The sequence below is a fragment of the Nerophis ophidion genome, linkage group LG21, assembly GCF_033978795.1.
Source record: "Nerophis ophidion isolate RoL-2023_Sa linkage group LG21, RoL_Noph_v1.0, whole genome shotgun sequence".
Taxonomy (NCBI): Eukaryota; Metazoa; Chordata; class Actinopteri; order Syngnathiformes; family Syngnathidae; genus Nerophis; species Nerophis ophidion.
The window spans coordinates 6,531,733-6,552,074 of NC_084631.1; the positions used below are offsets into that span (position 1 = coordinate 6,531,733).

A 20,342-nucleotide genomic window follows, 5' to 3' on the forward strand; every position below is an offset into this window, starting at 1 on the left:
AAAACCTCTTCTCACTCCGGCACTTACCAAAGGCATGCAGTAAAAATTTGAGTGTGATGTAAGCTTGGACCTTAAATCCTACTGAATAGCTCTTAATCTTCTTCCCTTTATGCGATTTCAAATTACCGGTATTGAAATCAGCCTCCTCCATTTTGAAAATGATGACAGGGGAAGTGTCACTTGTGACGTCACGAGTTTGACCCGGCGGTAATGCTAAGCATGCACTAATTATTTTGCGAATCGAGTTTCACCCGGCAGTAATTCAAGGCAGGCGCATACTATATGTCCTGTGGCAATTCAAGGAAATACGGTACTTACAATTCATTCTGGCCCTCCGATGTTCCTTTATGTCTTTGTACTTTTTTGTCCGTATGGATATGAAATGGTCCTAAGTTATATTCAATATGGACTTGAAAAAAAACCTCAAAATGTCTTAAATTTGACTTGTTTGACTCTGCAGAGACCCTGAAAGCCGCAGCGATTCCCCCTATCGCCAAATTAGACCCAGAAATGGCGAGAACGATACGAGAAGACGCTTGGCTCCAACTCACTTTTCTTTGTGAGTATTATGAAGTGAAGTAAAGTGGATTATATTTATATAACATGTTGAAGAGGTTCATTTAGCCTACTGACGTGTATTTATACCTGCTCAGTGGCCTAGTGGTTAGAGTGTCCGCCTTGAGATCTGTAGGTTGGGAGTTCAAACCCTGGCCAAGTCATACCAAAGACTATAAAAAATGGGACCCATTACTTCACTTAATGACACTCAGCATCAAGAGTTGGAATTGGGGGTTAAATCACCAAAAATGATTCCCGGGCGCGGCCACTGCTGCTGCCCACTGCTCCCCTCGCCTCCCGGGGGGTGATCAAGGGTGATGGGTCAAATGCAGAGAATAATCTCGCCACACCTAGTGTGTGTGTGACAATCATTGCTACTTTAACTTTATAAATGGTTGATTTATATAGGCAAGTAAGGTAAAGTTTTGTACCTGACAAGTTTCAGCTACCTTGCTTCTGCAGCCTTCATCAGAGGTGTCACGTGATGTCCTGCAGAAGCAAGGTAGCCGAAACGTGTCAGGTACAAAACTTTACCTTACTAGCCTATATAAATCAACCATTTATAAATATATTTATATATTATATTTTCTGTAGAGACTCAAAGTGCTTTTACATAGTGAAACCCATTATCTAAGTTACATTTAAAGCAGTGTGGGTGGCACTGGGAGCAGGTGGGTAAAGTGTCTTGCCCAAGGACACAACGGCAGTGACTGGTATGGCGGAAATGGGCATCGAACCTGCTGTCACGGCCGCTCTACCAACCAAGCTATGAGTCATTCTTCACCTAAATGGGAATATATGAACATCCTAGCAGTCTGCATCCTAATGACAGCTGACCTTAACAATATAAGTGATGTTTTATTATGTTTGTTGGTTCACAAAAAGTCTGCAGTAATAAGTGATGTTTAAAAATAAAAAAAAACGAAATTCGTGATGCATTTTTTTTTTTTAATTAATGTGCTGCGTCTGCTTAAAATGATACAAAATAGGTAAATACTAAGTGTTAATATAAGTGTGCCCGTTACTACATTACCTATACTGTGGAATATGCATATATATTTTTAAGAGTTCTTTCTTTAGTCATAGTCGTGTTTAAAGCAGCTAATATTTTCCCATGTGTACTCTTTTTGCTTGTATCTTATGTCCGCAAGTAAACTCTGTGCTTTACCTTGAAGGGTTGGAATGTAGGAGTATAGCATACTCCCTTTTTATCTTATCAGTGTCAGAACAAATGAGGCTGTATTCCTTTCTAGGCAGGGTGGGGACTGTTTTCGTATTCAATAAGTTGTCTCTTTCCATTTGCCTTTCAGACCACTTCTGGATGCCGGCATTAGCTAAGGACTGGTCTCCTAAAGCTTTAGTAAAACTTGATAATATTCCTTTTCTGTCTGGATGGTCCTTCTTACTCAACATATACGTCATCTGAAAAGAACTTGGGATTGACTAGTGACTTTTATACCCTGAGAGGAAGCCTGGTCAGACGCAATGGCTTAAAATGATACAAAATAGGTAAATATTAAATGTTATTATAAGTGTGCCCGTTATTACATTACATATATACTTAAATAATGTATACAGAACCTTAATTGAGGTGTTTTTAAAGGTTTTATAGGCAGAATAGAGCAGCTCCTATAGCAGGGGTCGGGAACCTTTTTGGCTGAGAGAGCCATGAAAGCCAAATATTTTACAATGTATTTCCGTAAGAGCCATATAACATTTTTCAACACTGAATACAACTAAATTCTTGCATTTTTAAGTATGACCAACATTTGTAGAGTATAATAAGTCTCTTATTCTTTTTAACAACATTGTTATTATACAAGTTAACCAATAATACATACAATACTTCTTACCATTAATGCGACATGTTGAACAGGTGCGGTAGAAAACAGATGGTTGGATTAAAATGCATGAGAGTGTTTTATAATTTGAACGTTATTTTTGAAACTGTGATTACCAGCGGAATTATTAATGACTTATTGTGTTAAGCAATGTCAGCTAAGATTTATCTGAGAGCCAGATGCAGTCATCTGGCTCCAGAGCCATAGGTTCCCTACCCCTGGTTTAAGCATTAGACCCCTTTTTACCTGCACTCTGCCTCCCGCTGTTTCCCACATCTACAAAGCAATTAGCTACCGACTGATATGGAAGAGTATTACACGGTTACTCGGCATAACTCGGTTGGTAGAGTGGCCGTGCTAGCAACCTGAGGGTTCCAGGTTCGATTCCCGCTTCCGCCATCCTAGTCACTGCTGTTGTGTCCTTGGGCAAGACACTTTACACACCTGCCCCCAGTGCCACCCACACTGGTTTAAATGTAACTTAGATATTGGGTGTTACTTTGTAAAGCGCTTTGAGTCACTAGAGAAAAGCGCTATATAAATATAATTATCTGAGAGCCATATGTAGTCATCGAAAGAGCCACATCTGGCTCTAGGGCCATAGGTTCCCTACCCCTATCCTATAGGCTCCATTGTAAGCACACTTGATTTTGAATGCATTATTAAAAAATCCATGTCTTTCATAATGATTGTGAACAATAGGCAAAATTCCTCCCAAAAAATGCAGTTTTGTTGCAATAATAAAACATAACTTTTGTACTGGCGGTCATAAAATAAATGCACCTAATGTAGTGGCAAATGATTTAATCGTATAGATGAAATCCAGTGTGTTCATTTAAGATTGCCCTGTTCTGTATTTTCTTACACTAAAATAGGATGTGAGGCTACTTTTCACTGATCTTTAGAGTGATGAGGTACAGCTGCTCCATCAAGGAGTCGATGCCCCAAGCGCGATGTCTGTCCACCGTGACGTCCTCTGAAAGAAGCTGCTCTATGTTGCACTTTTTTTCTGGGGACAGGAAATGTGCAGTGTCCCGCCAAAAGTTCCAATTTGAATATCTACCGGTAAGAAATGCAGCAAGAATATTGCCAGTACTCACCAAACAGGGACTGTACTTGCTCACCGGGCACAGCAAAGGGGGGACCTTAAAAGGCAAACATACAGTATTTAGTTTCACAAAGTACCAGGATCGGCTTCGATGGCTGAGTCATTGTGTCCATGTTTCACTTTCTGGCATATAAATGTGAAATAACAAGGGTACATTTGAGACGGGATGTAAAGTTACCTTCATAAAGATTGGGATTGTACATCAGCGTGGACAAAAGGTATCTGCAGTCGTCGGCCATCAAAGAAATGATGAGAGCAGAGTATCTGTGGAATTGTGCAGGTCAGATCTGCACTTTATAACTTTAAAAGCAGGTTAAATCCTTTTTGTTTACATTTGGGTGCTATAACTGACAGACTTCAACCTCAGAAACCCAAAATTATTAATTAATTACACCTACATAGGGGTTTTTGCTTCAACATAATAGTACTTATGACCGGGATTTAATTCTAAACTGTAAATTACTGTGTTACAACCTTGCATTTAAAATATTGTGAATATTTAAATACATTTATATACATTTTAAAAAAAGATACACACACAGTACAGGCCACAATTGTCACTGAAGGCTTTAAAACTATGACACCTGTGAAGTGAAAACCATTTCAGGTTTAAGCTCATGGAGAGAATGCCAAGAGTGTGCAAAGCAGTAATCAGAGCAAAGGGTGGATATTTGGAAGAAACTAGGAAATAAAACATGTTTTCAGTTATTTTTTTGTTGAGTACATAACTCCACATGTGTTAATTCATAGTTATGATGCCTTCAGTGACAATCTGCAATGTAAATAGTCGTGAAAATAAGGAAAAAGCATTGAATGGGAGGATGTGTCCAAACTTGTGGCCTGTATTGTATATATGTATATATATATACATATAATAATAATAATAGATTTTATTTGTAAAAAGCACTTTACGTTGAGCAAACAACCTCAAAGTGCCACGGTGTAAAAAATTGTAATAATAAATAAAATATAAAACTACAAACAGCCCATAAGCTACAACCAGCATGCATGTCTATAGAAAGGCTTTTTTAAAAAGATGGGTTTTTAAGCCTTTTTTAAAAGCATCCACAGTCTGAGGTGCCCTCAGGTGGTCAGGGAGTGCGTTCCACAGACTGGGAGCAGCGGAGCAGAAAGCCCGGTCTCCCATTGTTCGAATATATATATATATATATATATATATATATATATATACACACACAAATACATACATATACACATATAAATATTCACTGCATAAGAAAAAACTTTTTTAAAAGCTTATAATACAATTTTTAGTCCTAGATTAATTTTTTTCAAGCCTAAAAATGGCTAAATAAATGAAAACAAAAAATATCAATACTACAATAGCATTGGCAAGACCAAACCAATGAGAACGCAATGTTAAGTATCTTGGCCACTGAGTGTAAAGTCGACTTAAGAGTGTTATTTTATGTCTCAATGGGTCTCAAATGTTAAAAGAATATATTTAAAAGATCATAAACAACTTTTTAATGCCTAAGCTATAAACACACTTGATTTATAATGAATGATTCCTACCTAACGGAAATCTATTTATGTCACTTTTTTATCGTGTATGGAATTCTGACTATAAAATTGCATTTGTGCTCAAATATTGGGCTCTTTTTAAGTTAATTTATATTATGCAAGCGAGTAATAACATGTGATTAATGTCAGCGACAAACAAGGGACAACTGTATTATTTTTAAATCAATCATAGATAGATAGATAGATAGATAGATAGTACTTTATTGATTCCTTCAGGAGAGTTCCCTCAGGAAAATTCAAATTCCAGCAGCAGTGTACAGAATTCAGATTGAATTTAAAAAGTAAAAAGTAAATAATGCGGGTATAAATGGAAAAAAAAAAGAAAAATATGACAAGAATAAAAATAAAAAGCAACAATATAAATATGTATATGGATATGTATTTTTACATACAGTATATACGTAGCAGTGCTGTCAGTTTAAAAACAAATCTAATTAATTACACTTTAAAGTTTGGATTTATCATGATTAAAGGGGAACATTATCACAATTTCAAAAGGGTTGAAAACAATAAAAATCAGTTCCCAGTGGCTTGTTTTATTTTTCAAAGTTTTTTTCAAAATTTTACACCTCCCGGAATATCCTTAAAAAAAGCTTTAAAGTTCTTGATTTTCGCTATTTGCGATGCGACTGTCCATTTCCCTGTGACGTCATACAGTGCTGCCAATGTAAACAACATGGCGGTTACCACAGCAAGATATAGTGACATTAGCTCGGATTCAGACTCGGATTTCAGCGGTTTAAGCGATTCAACAGATTACGCATGTATTGAAACAGATGGTCGGAGTATGGAGGCAGATAGCGAAATCGAAATTGAAGAAGAAATTGAAGCTATTGAGCGAATAGCCATTGACGCTATTCGGCCATAGAGTGGGTGTACCTAATGAAGTGGCCCATAGCATGGCTGCCTTATTAGCATCGCCGGTAAAATGTGCGGACCAAACGATCAGGACTTTCGCATCTTGTGACACTGGAGCAACTTAAATCTGTCGATTGGGAAGTGTTTGTTTCGCATTAAATGTGGGTATCTAGTTTCAAATGTACATACAGCTAGCGTAAATAGCATGTTAGCATCGATTAGCGTAACATGTTAGCATCGATTAGCTGGCAGTCATGCCGTGACCAAATATGTCTGATTAGCACATAAGTCAACAACATCAACAAAACTCACCTTTGTGATTTTGTTGACTTAATGGTTGCAAATGCATCTGCAGGTTATCCATACATCTCTGTGCCATGTCTGTCTTAGCATCGCCGGTCAAATGTGAAGACACTCTGGTACATTCAATGGGGGTCTGGCGGCAGATTTCTTGCCAGTGGTGCAACTTGAATCCCTCCCTGTTAGTGTTGTTACACCCTCCGACAACACACCCACGAGGCATGATGTCTCCAAGGGTCCAAAAAATAGTCGAAAAAACGGAAAATAACAGAGCTGAGACCCGGTGTTTGTAATGTGAAAATGAACATGGCGGTAGTGTTACCTCGGTGACGTCACGTTCTGACGTCATCGCTAAAAGACCGATAAACAGAAAGGCGTTTAATTTGCCAAAATTCACCCATTTAGAGTTCGGAAATCGGTTAAAAAAATACATGGTCTTTTTTCTGCAACATCAAGGTATATATTGACGCTTGCATAGGTTTGGTGATAATGTTCCCCTTCAAGCACGTTAGTACTCACTTGCATTAAGTATATTCAGGAAAATGTTTTAATTGAATGCACGTCATTTATTTGTTCAAAAATTTTATCTAAAGTACTGTCTGGGTTTATTTTGAAGTATTTTCTTACCAGTAAGCACATATACACATACATGTGTATATACGCACATGTACACACACACACACACACACACACACACACACACACACACACACACACACACAGTAGTTTGGGGACACTTGGTATACGGCAGGGGTCGGGAACCTTTTTGGCTGAGAGAGCCAAGAAGCAAACTATTTTAAAATGTATTTCCGTAAGAGCCATATAATATTTTTTTTAACACTGAACACAACAAAACGCGTGCATTTTTAAGAAAGACCAACATTTCTAGGGAAGTCTCTTATTCTTTGTAAAAACATTGTTATTCTGAAGCTAACTGTGGAGGGGCGTGGCCTGCAGCGAAGCGGGGTGTTGCCAGTACTGGCCTCAAAATCAGCGACAGGTGCATAAAAGGCCAACCTGGGCCTTTTTATCTGATCACCTGTCGCTATGTCATAAGCAGCAGCCAGGATGAGAGACGGGCTTGGGGCTAGAAACCAGAGCGCGGGCGAGAATGAAAGAGAAAAAGACAATTGCTGGAAAGCAACTGAGAGACTTATTGAAAAATAAAATGATTGTAACCCTGAAACAGGCTCTCATGTCAGTGCTTGGTGGTCTGAAGAACCCCCAGGAGGGCAAGCCCCACACTAACCAATAATAATTAAAAGACTTCTTACCAACTTCTTGAACATAAAAATGCATGACAATGTTTTATATTTTGAACGTTATTTTTAACACTGTGATTACAAGTGGAATCATTCATTATTTATCGTGTTAAGCAATGTCAGCTCAGATTTATCCGAGAGCCAGATGCAGTCATCAAAAGAGCCACATCTGGCTCGCGAGCCATAGGTTCCCTACCCCTGGTATACGGTATTTTGGCCCCGCCTGCTGTCTTTTTGTAAGAATGTTTATGTTACATTCAAAAAATGGAGCTTACTTTTCTCTGTCTCTTGGGTTGATGGCCACAAAAGATCCTCTGTCCCACATGGCTCCAAACTTTCCCTCAATAGAACTGTGAAATATTTGGATTAAAAAAAAAAAACATTGTTTTCTTTATATTTGCACACAAAAGACAACTTACAAACTATTTACTTACCTGGAGAAGTTGTAAAGGTCACAGTTATACAAAGAGATGTTTCTCTCTAAGCTCTGTGGAAAATAAAATGGAAATGATTGACGACACAACCAGTAGGCATTGAATACAATTTTAGGCACAGAGGAAACACCTGCTAAATAAACTCTATTCAGGTGTTTTTTTTTTTATTGTAATCTTAGACATTTTCAAACAAAGCAAGCTAAAAAGTAGGCTTCCATGCACTAAATGAGTTTACAGTAGCTACAATTTCATTGTTTATTTCCCCACAAGCTTACATATATATATATACAAGCTTATAATATATCACTACATATTATATACTGCCTATAAAATATGTAAATATTACATGTATGTTATATTTTATATTGCTACTATGGTACATTTTTAGTCTATTTTACACCTGCATTATCCTTTCCATCCTTTCTAACTGAGCTACCGTGTGGATCAATAAAGTTTGTCTAAGTCTGAAAAGGAGTAGAAAGAAGCAGAGTTTATTCATCCCTGCCCCTTTTTCATAGGACAGCAGTTACTAGCATTTTGTTCACTTCTTTTGTTTAAATATGTTCTAATCGGCAGAGAAAACAATAGAGATGTGTAACTATGCACATGTGGTGATGATGGAAAAGTGTTCAAATAAAATACAAATTTTAGGGAAAAAAAGAATGAACACAATACATTTAAATTTAAAGGCCTACTGAAATGAGATTTTCTGTTTTAAACGGGGATAGCAGGTCCATTCTATGTGTCATACTTGATCATTTCGCGGTATTGCCATATTTTTGCTGAAACGATTTAGTAGAGAACATCCACGATAAAGTTTGCAACTTTTGGTCGCTAATAAAAAAAGCCTTGCCTGTACCTGAAGTAGCAGACGATGTGCACGTGACGTCACGGATTGTGGAGCTCCTCACATCTGAACATTGTTTACAATCATGGCCACCAGCCGCGAGAGCGATTCGGACCGAGAAAGCGACGATTTCCCCATTAATTTGAGCGAGGATGAAAGATTTGTGGATGAGGAAAGTGAGAGTGAAGGACTGGAAGAAAAAAAAAGGCGAGGGCAGTGGGAGCGATTCAGATGTTATTAGACACATTTACTAGGATAATTCTGGAAAATCCCTTATCTGCTTATTGTGTTACTAGTGTTTTAGTGAGATTATATGGTACCTGAAAGTCGGAAGGGTGTGGCCACGGGTATGGAGACACTGGCGGTGCAGCTGTAGGAGGACGCAAGCTCCGCTCATGTCTACGGTAAGAGCCCACTTATTACCACTATTTTCTCACCGAAACCTGCCGGTTGACATGTGGTCGGGAACCATGTTTGCTTGACCGCTCTGTTCCATAGTAAAGCTTCACTTTCGGGAATGTAAACAAGGAAACACCGGCTGTGTTTGTGTTGCTAAAGGCAGCTGCAATACACCGCTTCCCACCTACAGCTTTCTTCTTTGACTTCTCCATTATTAATTGAACAAATTGCAAAAGATTCAGCAACACAGATGTCCAGAATACTGTGTAATTATGCGATTAAAGCAGACTACTTATAGCTTGGATCGGGCTGGAAAAAAATGTTTGCTACAACCTGAGATGTCACGAGTACGCGTCATCATACAGACATCATCAACACGACACTTAGCGGGAAATTTCAAATTGCAATTCAGTAAACTAAAAAGGCCGTATTGGCATGTGTTGCAATGTTAATATTTCATCATTGATATATAAACTATCAGACTGCGTGGTCGCTACTAGTGGCTTTCAGTAGGCCTTTAAATTGTTATATCCTATATATTTTATATGTTATGCCACCCTGAGAGGGACAAGCGGTAGAAAATGGATGGATGTTATATGTGTATATATATATATATATATAGCAATATATACAGTACAGGGCAAACGTTTGGACACACCTTCTCATTCAATGCGTTTTCTTTATTTTCATGACTATTTACATTGTAGATTGTCACTGAAGGCATCAAAACTATGAATGAACACGTGGAGTTATGTACTTAACAAAAAATGGTAAAATAACTGAAAACATGTTTTATAATTTAGTTTCTTCAAAATAACTATCATTTCCTCTGATTACTTTTTCGCACACTCATGGCATTCTCTCGATGAGCTTCAAGAGGTAGTCCCCTCAAATGGTTTTCACTTCACAGGTGTGTTTGAAACTCGAGCGAATGCCAAGAGTGTGCAAAGCAGTAACTACAGCAGAGGGTGGCTATTTTGAAGAAATTAGAACATAAAACAGCTTCACGGTGGCAGAGGGGTTAGTGCGTCTGCCTCACAATACGAATTTCCTGCAGTCCTGGGTTCAAATCCAGGCTCGGGATCTTTCTGTGTGGAGTTTGCATGTTCTCCCCGTGAATGCGTGGGTTCCCTCCGGGTACTCCGGCTTCCTCCCACTTCCAAAGACATGCACCTGGGGATAGGTTGATTGGCAACACTAAATTGGCCCTAGTGTGTGAATGTTGTCTGTCTATCTGTGTTGGCCCTGCGATGAGGTGGCGACTTGTCCAGGGTGTACCCTGCCTTCCGCCCGATTGTAGCTGAGATAGGCGCCAGCGCCCCCCGTGACCCCGAAAGGGAATAAGCGGTAGAAAATGGATGGATGGATAGAACATAAAACATTTTTTCAGTTATTTTTTTTTTTTTGTTAAAGGCCTACTGAAAGCCACTACTAGCGACCACGCAGTCTGATAGTTTATATATCAATGATGAAATATTAACATTGCAACACATGCCAATACGGCCTTTTTAGTTTACTAAATTACAATTTGAAATTTCCCGCCAAGTTTCTTGTTCAAAACGTCGCGGAATGATGATGCGTATGACGACGCGTGCGCGTGACATCTCGGGTTGTAGCGGACATATTATCCCAGCACCACGTACGGCTAAAAGTAGTCTCTTTTCATCGCATAATTACACAGTATTTTGGACATCTGTGTTGCTGAATCTTTTGCAATTTGTTCAATTAATAATGGAGACGTCAAACAAGAATGCTGTTGGTGGAAAGCGGTGGATTGCAGCTGCCTTTAGCACCGAAACACAGCCTGTGTTTCTTTGTTTGTTGTGAAGCTTGAACACAGAGCGGTCAAGCGAACAAGTTTCCCTACGTCAACCAGCAAGTTTTTGGATGGGGAAATTGTGATATTAAGTCGGCTCTTACCGGAGACTTCAGTGGATTATGGGACTTCCTCCTGCAGCTCAAAAAGGCAGCTGTGATCTTGGCTCCTCCATTGGCTTCTCTGAGAGACACTGGCGTTCACCGCAGCCATCCGACTTTCAGGTATGACTTTACAATCTCACTAAAACACTATTAACACAATAAGCAGATAAGGGATCTTCCAGAATAATCCTAGCAAATGTGTCTATCCATTTTCTACCGCTTATTCCCTTTCGGGATCGCGGGGGGCGCTGGCGCCTATCTCAGCTACAATCGGGTGGAAGGCGGTGTACACCCTGGACAAGTCGCCACCTCATCGCAGGGCCAACACAGATAGACAGACAACATTCACACTCACATTCACACACTAGGGCCAATTTAGTGTTGCCAATCAACCTATCCCCAGGTGCATGTCTTTGGAGGTGGGAGGAAGCTGGAGTACCCGGAGGGAACCCACGCATTCACGGGGAGAACATGCAAACTCCACACAGAAAGATCCCGAGCCTGGATTTGAACCCAGGACTGCAGGACCTTCGTATTGTGAGGCAGACGCACTAACCCCTCTGCCACCGTGAAGCGAATGTGTCTAATTACATCTGAAACGGTCCCACTGCCGCCACCTAGAGCTGTCGCTTTTTTTTTCTTTTTTCCCTAGTGTTTCATTCTAACTTTCCTCATCCACAAATCTTTCATCCTTGCTCAAATTAATGGGGAAATTGTCGCTTTCTCGGTCCGAATAGCTCTAGCTGCTGGAGGCTCACATTATAAACAATGTGAGGATGTGAGGAGCCCTACAACCCGTGATGTCACGCGCACATTGTCTGCTACTTCCGGTAAAGGCAAGGCTTTTTTATTAGCGACCAAAAGTTGCGACCTTTATCGTCGATGTTCTCTACTAAATCCTTTCAGCAAAAATATGGCAATATCGCGAAATGATCAAGGATGACACATAGAATGGACCTGCTATCCCCGTTTAAATAAGAACATCTAATTTCAGCAGGCTTTTAAATGCATAACTCCATGTGTTCATTCATAGTTTTGATGTCTTCAGTGACAATCTACAATGTAAATAGTCATGAAAATATGAACGTGGAAAAGGTGTGTCCAAACTTTTGGCCTGGACTGTATAAATGCATGTAACTATCGCATATGTACAGAGAACAGGTGAAGGTCGGCGCGTCGACATATCAGTAAAAGGCCACGTGACAAAGAAATAAGCACACTTACCTTGTAGACCTTTGCTCCAGGTATAGCAGGGACAGGCTCCTCGCTGTAAGTCAAGTTGTTCTCCTCAAAAAACTGCTTAATGGCTTTTTCAGAAATCTCCACTCCGACCACGGAATGTCCCATGTCTGCCAGCCTGGACACACATAGGACAAACATAGAACTTTATGAATCGATTGAACGCTAGTACTACATTGTGCACTCTTTTGAAATGTCTCCCATCATCCACAAGAACATAGATGCCTTTCTCTATTCAGTGCTTCCTAAATAGGGAAAAAGTGCTTGCATGAGGCGACAAACAATGCAGGTAATGGGGAAATATTCTGCATAAAAGCCCTCTAAAAACCTTTAACACTGTTTTGTATACAGTACATGCTGTAAGTACAGTGTTTCCCACAGGTCAGGCATCTTTTTTGGTGGTGTGGTCAGGCGGCGGGGTGGGGGGGGTCAGCGGCGGCTATGACCAAGAAGAAAGCGGAGTTGGAATATAATTACAACACTTTATATATATATTTACATACATATTTATATAATATTTATATAATATGTAACTACAAACTCCATTCACAGACAGAGTCCCATTGCTTTTATGGGGCGGCATAGCTCGGTTGGTAGAGTGGCCGTACCAACAACTTAAGGGTTGCAGGTTTATTCCCGCTTGTGCCATCCTAGTCACTGCCGTTGTGTCCTTGGGCAAGACACTTTACCCACCTGCTCCCAGTGCCACCCACACTGCTTTAAATGTAAAAATTAGATATTGGGTTTCACTATGTAAAGCGCTTTGAGTCACTAGAGAAAAGCGCTATATAAATATAATTCACTTCACTTATGAGCGGTCAAGCGAGTCAAAAGTAGGGGGAAAAAATAAATAAAATAAAATTACATTTTTATTTTATTTATATTTTTATTTGTAATTCTTTTGTGGCGGGCCACCACATATAAATGAATGTGTGGGAAAGCCTGAAGTATATGTAATGTAGTCACTAGCACATTCATGATAACATGTAATATTTACAGTATTTTGCTGGTTTAAGGCATTATCCTAACTTCTTTTCTGGCTGCATCGATTTCACAAAGCGCAAAGCAATGAACGGTACTTCTGTCAACAACAACATAGAAAGCACTTTCTGCGTTTTCTCCCACTAATGTAAGACTTTGTGGGAGACTTGGAGCGTTATCATGTAGCAATATTGCTAAATGTTTCAAGTAAAAACAAAAACATAAGACAGTAACTTAAAATAAGCGCTCTCTCGGGGATGGTTGTATTTTCAGCCCTCCTCAAGCTAGTAAATTTAAAATAATCATCACTTTCTTTCTTTTTTAGAGAGAGGTTGCAATGGTCATGTCGATAGCCATTCAGTATCAAGTTGGTAGCGTAAGGATTTTCAAAATGGATTAACCCAGGGGTGTCAAACTCAAATACAGAGTGGGCCAAAATTTAAAACTGAACAAAGCTGCAGGCCAGGGTTGAACAAATTCACCTTTTAATAGGGACCTAAAAAAGTTTTGCAATGAATATTGAACAAGCAGGGCTTAAATAGGGCAGCACGGTGGAACAAGGGTTAGTGCATCTGCCTCACAATACGAAGGTCCTGAGTAATCCTGGGTTCAATCCCGGGCTCGGGATTTTTCTGTGTGGAGTTTGCATGTTCTCCCCGTGACTGCGTGGGTTCCCTCCGGGTACTCGGGCTTCCTCCCATGGAACAGGCAGACCTTATATAACGTAATAGTGCAAAATCAACTTTCAAAAAACAAACGAAAAAACATCAGTGGTATATTAAATAAAACGTAATTTAAAAAATTAATTCCTCTTTTCCATTTGCAGCCTTCTGAGGTAAATATCAACATTAACTTTTTCCGCTGGCTAATAAATTCGAAAATAAAATAAAAATTAGGTGGGCGGGATTTGGTGGTATATTGTAGCATTCCGGAAGAATTAGTGCTGCAAGGGGTCCTGGGTATTTGTTCTGTTGTGTTACGGTGCGGGTGTTCTCCCGAAATGTGTCCTGTCATTCTTGTTTGGTGTGGGTTCACAGTGTGGCGCATATTTGTAACAATGTTAAAGTTGTTTATACGGCCACCCTCAGTGTGACCTGTATGGCTGTTGGCCAAGTATGTGTGTGTGAAAGCCGCATATATTAAGTGACTTGGCCAGCACGCTGTTTATATGGGGGAAAACAGGACGTGACGGCATTTTGTAGAGGACAGTACCTTTAAGGCACGCTCCCAATATTGTTGTCCGGGTGGAAATCGGAAGAATGGTTGCCCAGGGAGATTTTCGGGAAGGGCACTAAACTTCGGGAGTCTCTCGGGAAAATCGGGAGGGTTGGCAAGTATGAGTATTAGTGGTGAATGTGGTGTTACCGGCGCGCCAGCTCTAATGTTAATTTGATATTGCCTCAAGGGCCAAATGGAATTAAAAAGTAGTTCTTTGGTGATCGCTCCTACAATAACCATTTCGCTATAGATATGTTAATATGCAAATGAAGCATTGTTGGCGGTTTTAGATATATTTTTAGAGCGCTTCAGAGACGGAATAGATTAATTATAGATTGGATTTATGACTCTGACGAGAACCAGCACTTTCAAACAACCATTCATAAGATTGGCTCATTGTACTCATTTTGACCAAGTAAACAAGCAAATAGAAGATACGGATCTGAGGAATTAAAATGTATATCAATTCATACTCTATTTGTTGTCAAAGTTTGTTGTTGACGAACCCCAAGATGCAGAGATGGTGGCAGGCATTGAGTTAGAAAGCATGATTTAATTCAACACTAAGACATGAACAAACCAAAAGGGTACAAAGAAAAAGCGCGCACGAGGCGGATAACAAACATGGCTATGAACAAATACAACTGGAAGCAGGGAACAAAAGATAGTAAGCTATAAACAGCTACCAAATATAGCTTACCGCTACGCTGCAATGACATGACACGACACGACAGGAGCGACAATACAAGAGCCGGCTGATTGACACCAGGTGTGGCCAGGTGCCAATCAGCCGCAACTGAGGGGGAACCAGTGCTCAGGGAGGAAAAACAGGAAATAACCAAAATAAAAGCGCTGACAGGAAACAAAGACACAAAGGAAACACAAAAACCTAACCAAACTGTCAGGGACGAACCTGACATTTGTGGGAATATTTAAATTGTGAACATTCCGTAAGGTGGTAACTTTTGTCCAAACTTTGATCAGGATTTATTAACGATTTTGAAAATGTACTTTACCAAGGGGTGTAACAGTACACCAAAATTTCGGTTCGGTACGTACCTCGGTTTAGAGGTCACGGTTCGGTGCATTTTCGGTACAGTAAGAAAAGAACAAAATATACATTTTTTGGTTATTTATTTACCATATTTGTAAACAATGGCTTTATCCTTTTAACATTGGGAACATTATAATAATTTTGCCCACGTTAATCCACATTAAACTGCCTCAAATTGTTGCTTTGATTAAATAAAATGAAAAAAACCTTTCTTCTACATATAAAAAGTGCAACAAACAGTTTCCATTGAAACTGTTTAATGTCAACTCATCATGCTTAATTTATTAAAGCATTTGGGAAGCCTGTAGTTGACTTTTATATGTAAATGTATTTTTATCAACATGTGATAGCAGGGACCCTGCTATTCAAAACTAGGCTGCTACATTACTAACGATTAATGTAACTATAGCTGAAAAAATAGTACAATTGCAATAGGAGAGACTATTCATCCCTAAACACAACGGAGTTCAATGAAATAACAGACAGACGGGGCTTTGCTGCCCTTAAAACACGCACACGCACGCACACACACAGCAAAATGAGCTAACATTACGCTAAAAGCTCATTAGCCCTCACCTCAAGCCTATACTGTGAGCTAGCTGAGCTGCAGTTTAAGTTTCTAGAAGGTCAACGGGCTCATAGTGATGTTTGTAATAGTTGTGACTGGGAAGTGTTTAGTATAATTTGGGTAGAGTCCGCTGCTCCCCTGCTAAACGAATATCTCTGCTCGACGCTAAAGCATTGACTACATCGTTCTGAAGTCTGAATACGCTCTGCTGATTGGCTTTGTATGTAACCAATCAGATGCCTGTGTGGGTGGGACAATGCTTGCTGCTGAGACAGAGCCACAGAGGCAGAAAGCAGAGCAGCTTGTGAAGACTTCTGCTTCTAAACTCGTTCGGTACGCCCGCATGCCGAACCGAAACCCCTGTACCGAAACGGTTCAATACAAATACACGTACCGTTACACCTCTAACTTTACCTAAAACAAAAACTTTGTGGCACGATAAAAAAATGCAAAGGTTACAGATCACTTTACTGTAAATAAAATCTCCCACACAATAGCATTTTAACAATAAGGAAAACATTTAGCCTACAAATAATACATGAAAGCAGTGTTTATTAGAACTATACATAAAAAAATAGGACACTATATACATTTTAATACGAACCACTACAAAGCCTAAATGTAAACTGCATTAAATGATTCCTTTGTTTTGGTCTCATTTTGAGTGTCTCATTTTTGTCATTGCGATGCAAATATTATCTATACCATTATTATACTAAATGTGAATCACGTTCTTACCCTTTAAAAGAGTTGACTCGTTTACAAACATCACATCTAAGACGAGTGAATGACCTGCATTGTTAGCCGCCTCCTGCGAGCAGTTTTTCACCATTTAGAACACACAGAAAAGGGAACGTCGGGTGATCTTGTCTCACATTGGGATTATGGGTACTTTTTTGAACAATGAACAATGTCACAAATAACATGATTATTAATAATTTTGTAAAAAAAAAACAACAACTCATGACTTGTGGTTTGCAGATGGTCACATTGTATTGTTTACATACCACTTCATGTCTACAGCTTTTCCACAGAGAGGGAAAAAGAAGCGAACTCCAGTCCGCCCGTGCAGCACTTTGTCAACGTTACCTTCAAGCATCCTGAAAAAGAAACACAACCAAAATGTATTCCTTATAGCAGTTTTTCAACCAGACACAGTCTGGTGTGCTGTGGGAGATTATTTCATTTCACCTATTTGGGTTAAAAATATTTTTTTGCAAACCAGTAATTTTAGTCTGCAAATGAAGTGTTGTTGTTGAGTCTCGGTGCTGTCTAGAGCTCGGCAGAGTAACCATGTAATACTCTTCCATATCAGTAGGTGGCAGCCGGTAGCTAATTGCTTTGTAGATGTCGGGAACAGCGGGAGGCAGCGTACAGGTAAAAAGGTATCTAATGCTTCAACCAAAAATAAACAAAAGGTGAGTGTCCCTAAGAAAAGGCATTGAAGCTTAGGGAAGGCTATGCAGAACGAAACTAAAACTGACCTGGCTACTTAGTTAACAAAAACACAACGCTGGACAACAGCAAAAACTTACTGTGGAGCAAAGATATATCGCTCAAAGGAAGACATTAAACTGCTGCCAAAAAAAGAGAAAAAGCCATTGTAATGGAAGCGGAAGTCAAGAACTAAAATACTACACAAGGGAAAACAGCAAAAAACTCAAAATAAGTCAGGGCGTGATGTGACAGTACACCTACTTCGAGACAAGAGCTATATTGATGCATGATTAGTTATGGTTTAAAGTCATATCCAACAATTGCGACGACTTTATACTGTCAACTGAGTTAAATTTTTTTAATGATTTATGTTGGTGGTGTGCCACTGAATTTTTTCAACGCGAAAAATGTGCCCCGGCTCAAAAAAGGTTGAAAAACACTGCCTTATAGCAGTGTACAGGTAAAAATGTATCTAATGCTTCAACCAAAAATAAACAAAAGGTGAGTGTCCCTAAGAAAAGGCATTGAAGCTTAGGGAAGGCTATGCAGAATGAAACTAAAACTGACCTGGCTACTTAGTTAACAAAAACACAACGCTGGACAACAGCAAAGACTTACTGTGGAGCAAAGACGGCGTCCACAAAGTATATCCGAACATGACATGACAACCAACAATGTCCCCACAAAGAATGATAAAAACAATTGCAATATTCTTGATTGCAAAAACAAAGTAGATGCAGGCTATATCGCTCAAAGGAAGACATGAAACTGCTACCAAAAAAAGAGAAAAAGCCACCGTAATAGAAGCGGAATTCAAGAACTAAAACACTTCACATGGGAAAACAGCAAAAAAACTCAAAATAAGTCAGGGCGTGATGTGACAGGTGGTGACAGTACACCTACTTCGAGACAAGAGCTATATTGATGCATGTTTGGTTATGGTTTAAAGTCATATCCAACAATTGCGACGACTTTTTACCGTCAACTGAGTTTAGTTTTTTTAATGATTTCTGCTGGTGGTGTGCCACTGAATTTTTTCAACGCGAAAAATGTGCCCCGGCTCAAAAAAGGTTGAAAAACACTGCCTTATAGCAGTGTACAGGTAAAAAGGTGTCTAATGCTTTAACCAAAAATAAACAAAAGGTGAGTGTCCCTAAGAAAAGGCATTGAAGCTTAGAGAAGGCTATGCAGAACAAAACTAAAACTGACCTGGCTACTTAGTTAACAAAAACACAACGCTGGACAACAGCAAAGACTTACTGTGGAGCAAAGACGGCGTCCACAAAGTATATCCGAACATGACATGACAACCAACAATGTCCCCACAAAGAAGGATAAAAACAACTGAAATATTCTTGATTGCAAAAACTAAGTAGATGCAGGATATATCGCTCAAAGGAAGACATGAAACTGCTGCCAAAAAAGGAGAAAAAGCTATCGTAATGGAAGCGGAAGTCAAGAACTGAAACACTTCACATGGGAAAACAGCAAAAAACTCAAAATAAGTCAGGGTGTGATGTGACAGGTGGTGACAGTACACCTACTTTGAGAAAAGAGTTATATTGATTCATGCTTGGTTATGGTTTAAAGTCATATCCAACAATTGCGACGACTTTTTACTGTCAACTGAGTTTAGTTTTTTTAATGATTTCTGCTGGTGGTGTGCCACTGAATTTTTTCAACGCGAAAAATGTGCCCTGGCTCAAAAAAGGTTGAAAAACACTGGCTTATAGCAGTGTACAGGTAAAAAGGTATCTAATGCTTTAACCAAAAATAAACAAAAGGTGAGTGTCCCTAAGAAAAGGCATTGAAGCTTAGGGAAGGCTATGCAGAACGAAACTAAAACTGACCTGGCTACTTAGTTAACAAAAACACAATGCTGGACAACAGCAAAGACTTACTGTGGAGCAAAGACGGCGTCCACAAAGTACATCCGAACATGACATGACAACCATCAATGTCCCCACAAAGAAGGATAAAAACAACTGAAATATTCTTGATTGCAAAAACAAAGTAGATGCAGGATATATCGCTCAAAGTAAGACATGAAACTGCTACCAAAAAAGGAGAAAAAGCCATCGTAATGGAAGCGGAAGTCAAGAACTAAAACACTACACATGGGAAAACAGCAAAAAACTCCAAATAAGTCAGGGTGTGATGTGACAGGTGGTGACAGTACACCTACTTTGAGACAAGAGCTATATCGATGCATGCTTAGTTATGGTTTAAAGTCATATCCAACAATTGCGACGACTTTTTACTGTCAAATGAGTTTAGTTTTTTTAATGATTTCTGCTGGTGGTGTGCCACTGAATTTCTTCAACGCGAAAAATGTGCCCTGGCTCAAAAAAGGTTGAAAAACATTACCTTATAGCAGTGTACAGGTAAAAAGGTATCTAATGCTTTAACCGAAAATAAACAAAAGGTGAGTGTCCCTAAGAAAAGGCATTGAAGCTTAGAGAAGGCTATGCAGAACAAAACTAAAACTGACCTGGCTACTTAGTTAACAAAAACACAACGCTGGACAACAGCAAAGACTTACTGTGGAGCAAAGACGGCGTCCACAAAGTATATCCGAACATGACATGACAACCAACAATGTCCCCACAAAGAAGGATAAAAACAACCGAAATATTCTTGATTGCAAAAACAAAGTAGATGCAGGATATATCGCTCAAAGGAAGACATGAAACTGCTACCAAAAAAAGAGAAAAAGCCACCGTAATAGAAGCGGAAGTCAAGAACTAAAACACTACACATGGGAAAACAGCAA

General features: G+C 39.4%; 1 protein-coding gene across 1 annotated transcript in view; it reads right to left on the reverse strand.

Annotated features, from left to right (window-relative positions):
- Positions 1-3,188: 3,188 nt before the first annotated feature.
- The window catches only part of LOC133539635 (probable thiopurine S-methyltransferase), a 28,242-nt gene continuing 11,088 nt past the window's right edge, over positions 3,189-20,342 (reverse strand). Inside the window, exons 3-9 of the mRNA XM_061881696.1 lie at positions 17,140-17,232; positions 12,297-12,429; positions 7,907-7,959; positions 7,748-7,822; positions 3,686-3,771; positions 3,500-3,544; positions 3,189-3,408 (exon numbers count right to left, since the gene is read on the reverse strand). Coding sequence (XP_061737680.1) covers positions 3,284-3,408; positions 3,500-3,544; positions 3,686-3,771; positions 7,748-7,822; positions 7,907-7,959; positions 12,297-12,429; positions 17,140-17,232 — 610 coding nt within the window. The 3' untranslated portion in view covers positions 3,189-3,283. The remainder of the gene's footprint in view (positions 3,409-3,499; positions 3,545-3,685; positions 3,772-7,747; positions 7,823-7,906; positions 7,960-12,296; positions 12,430-17,139; positions 17,233-20,342) is intronic.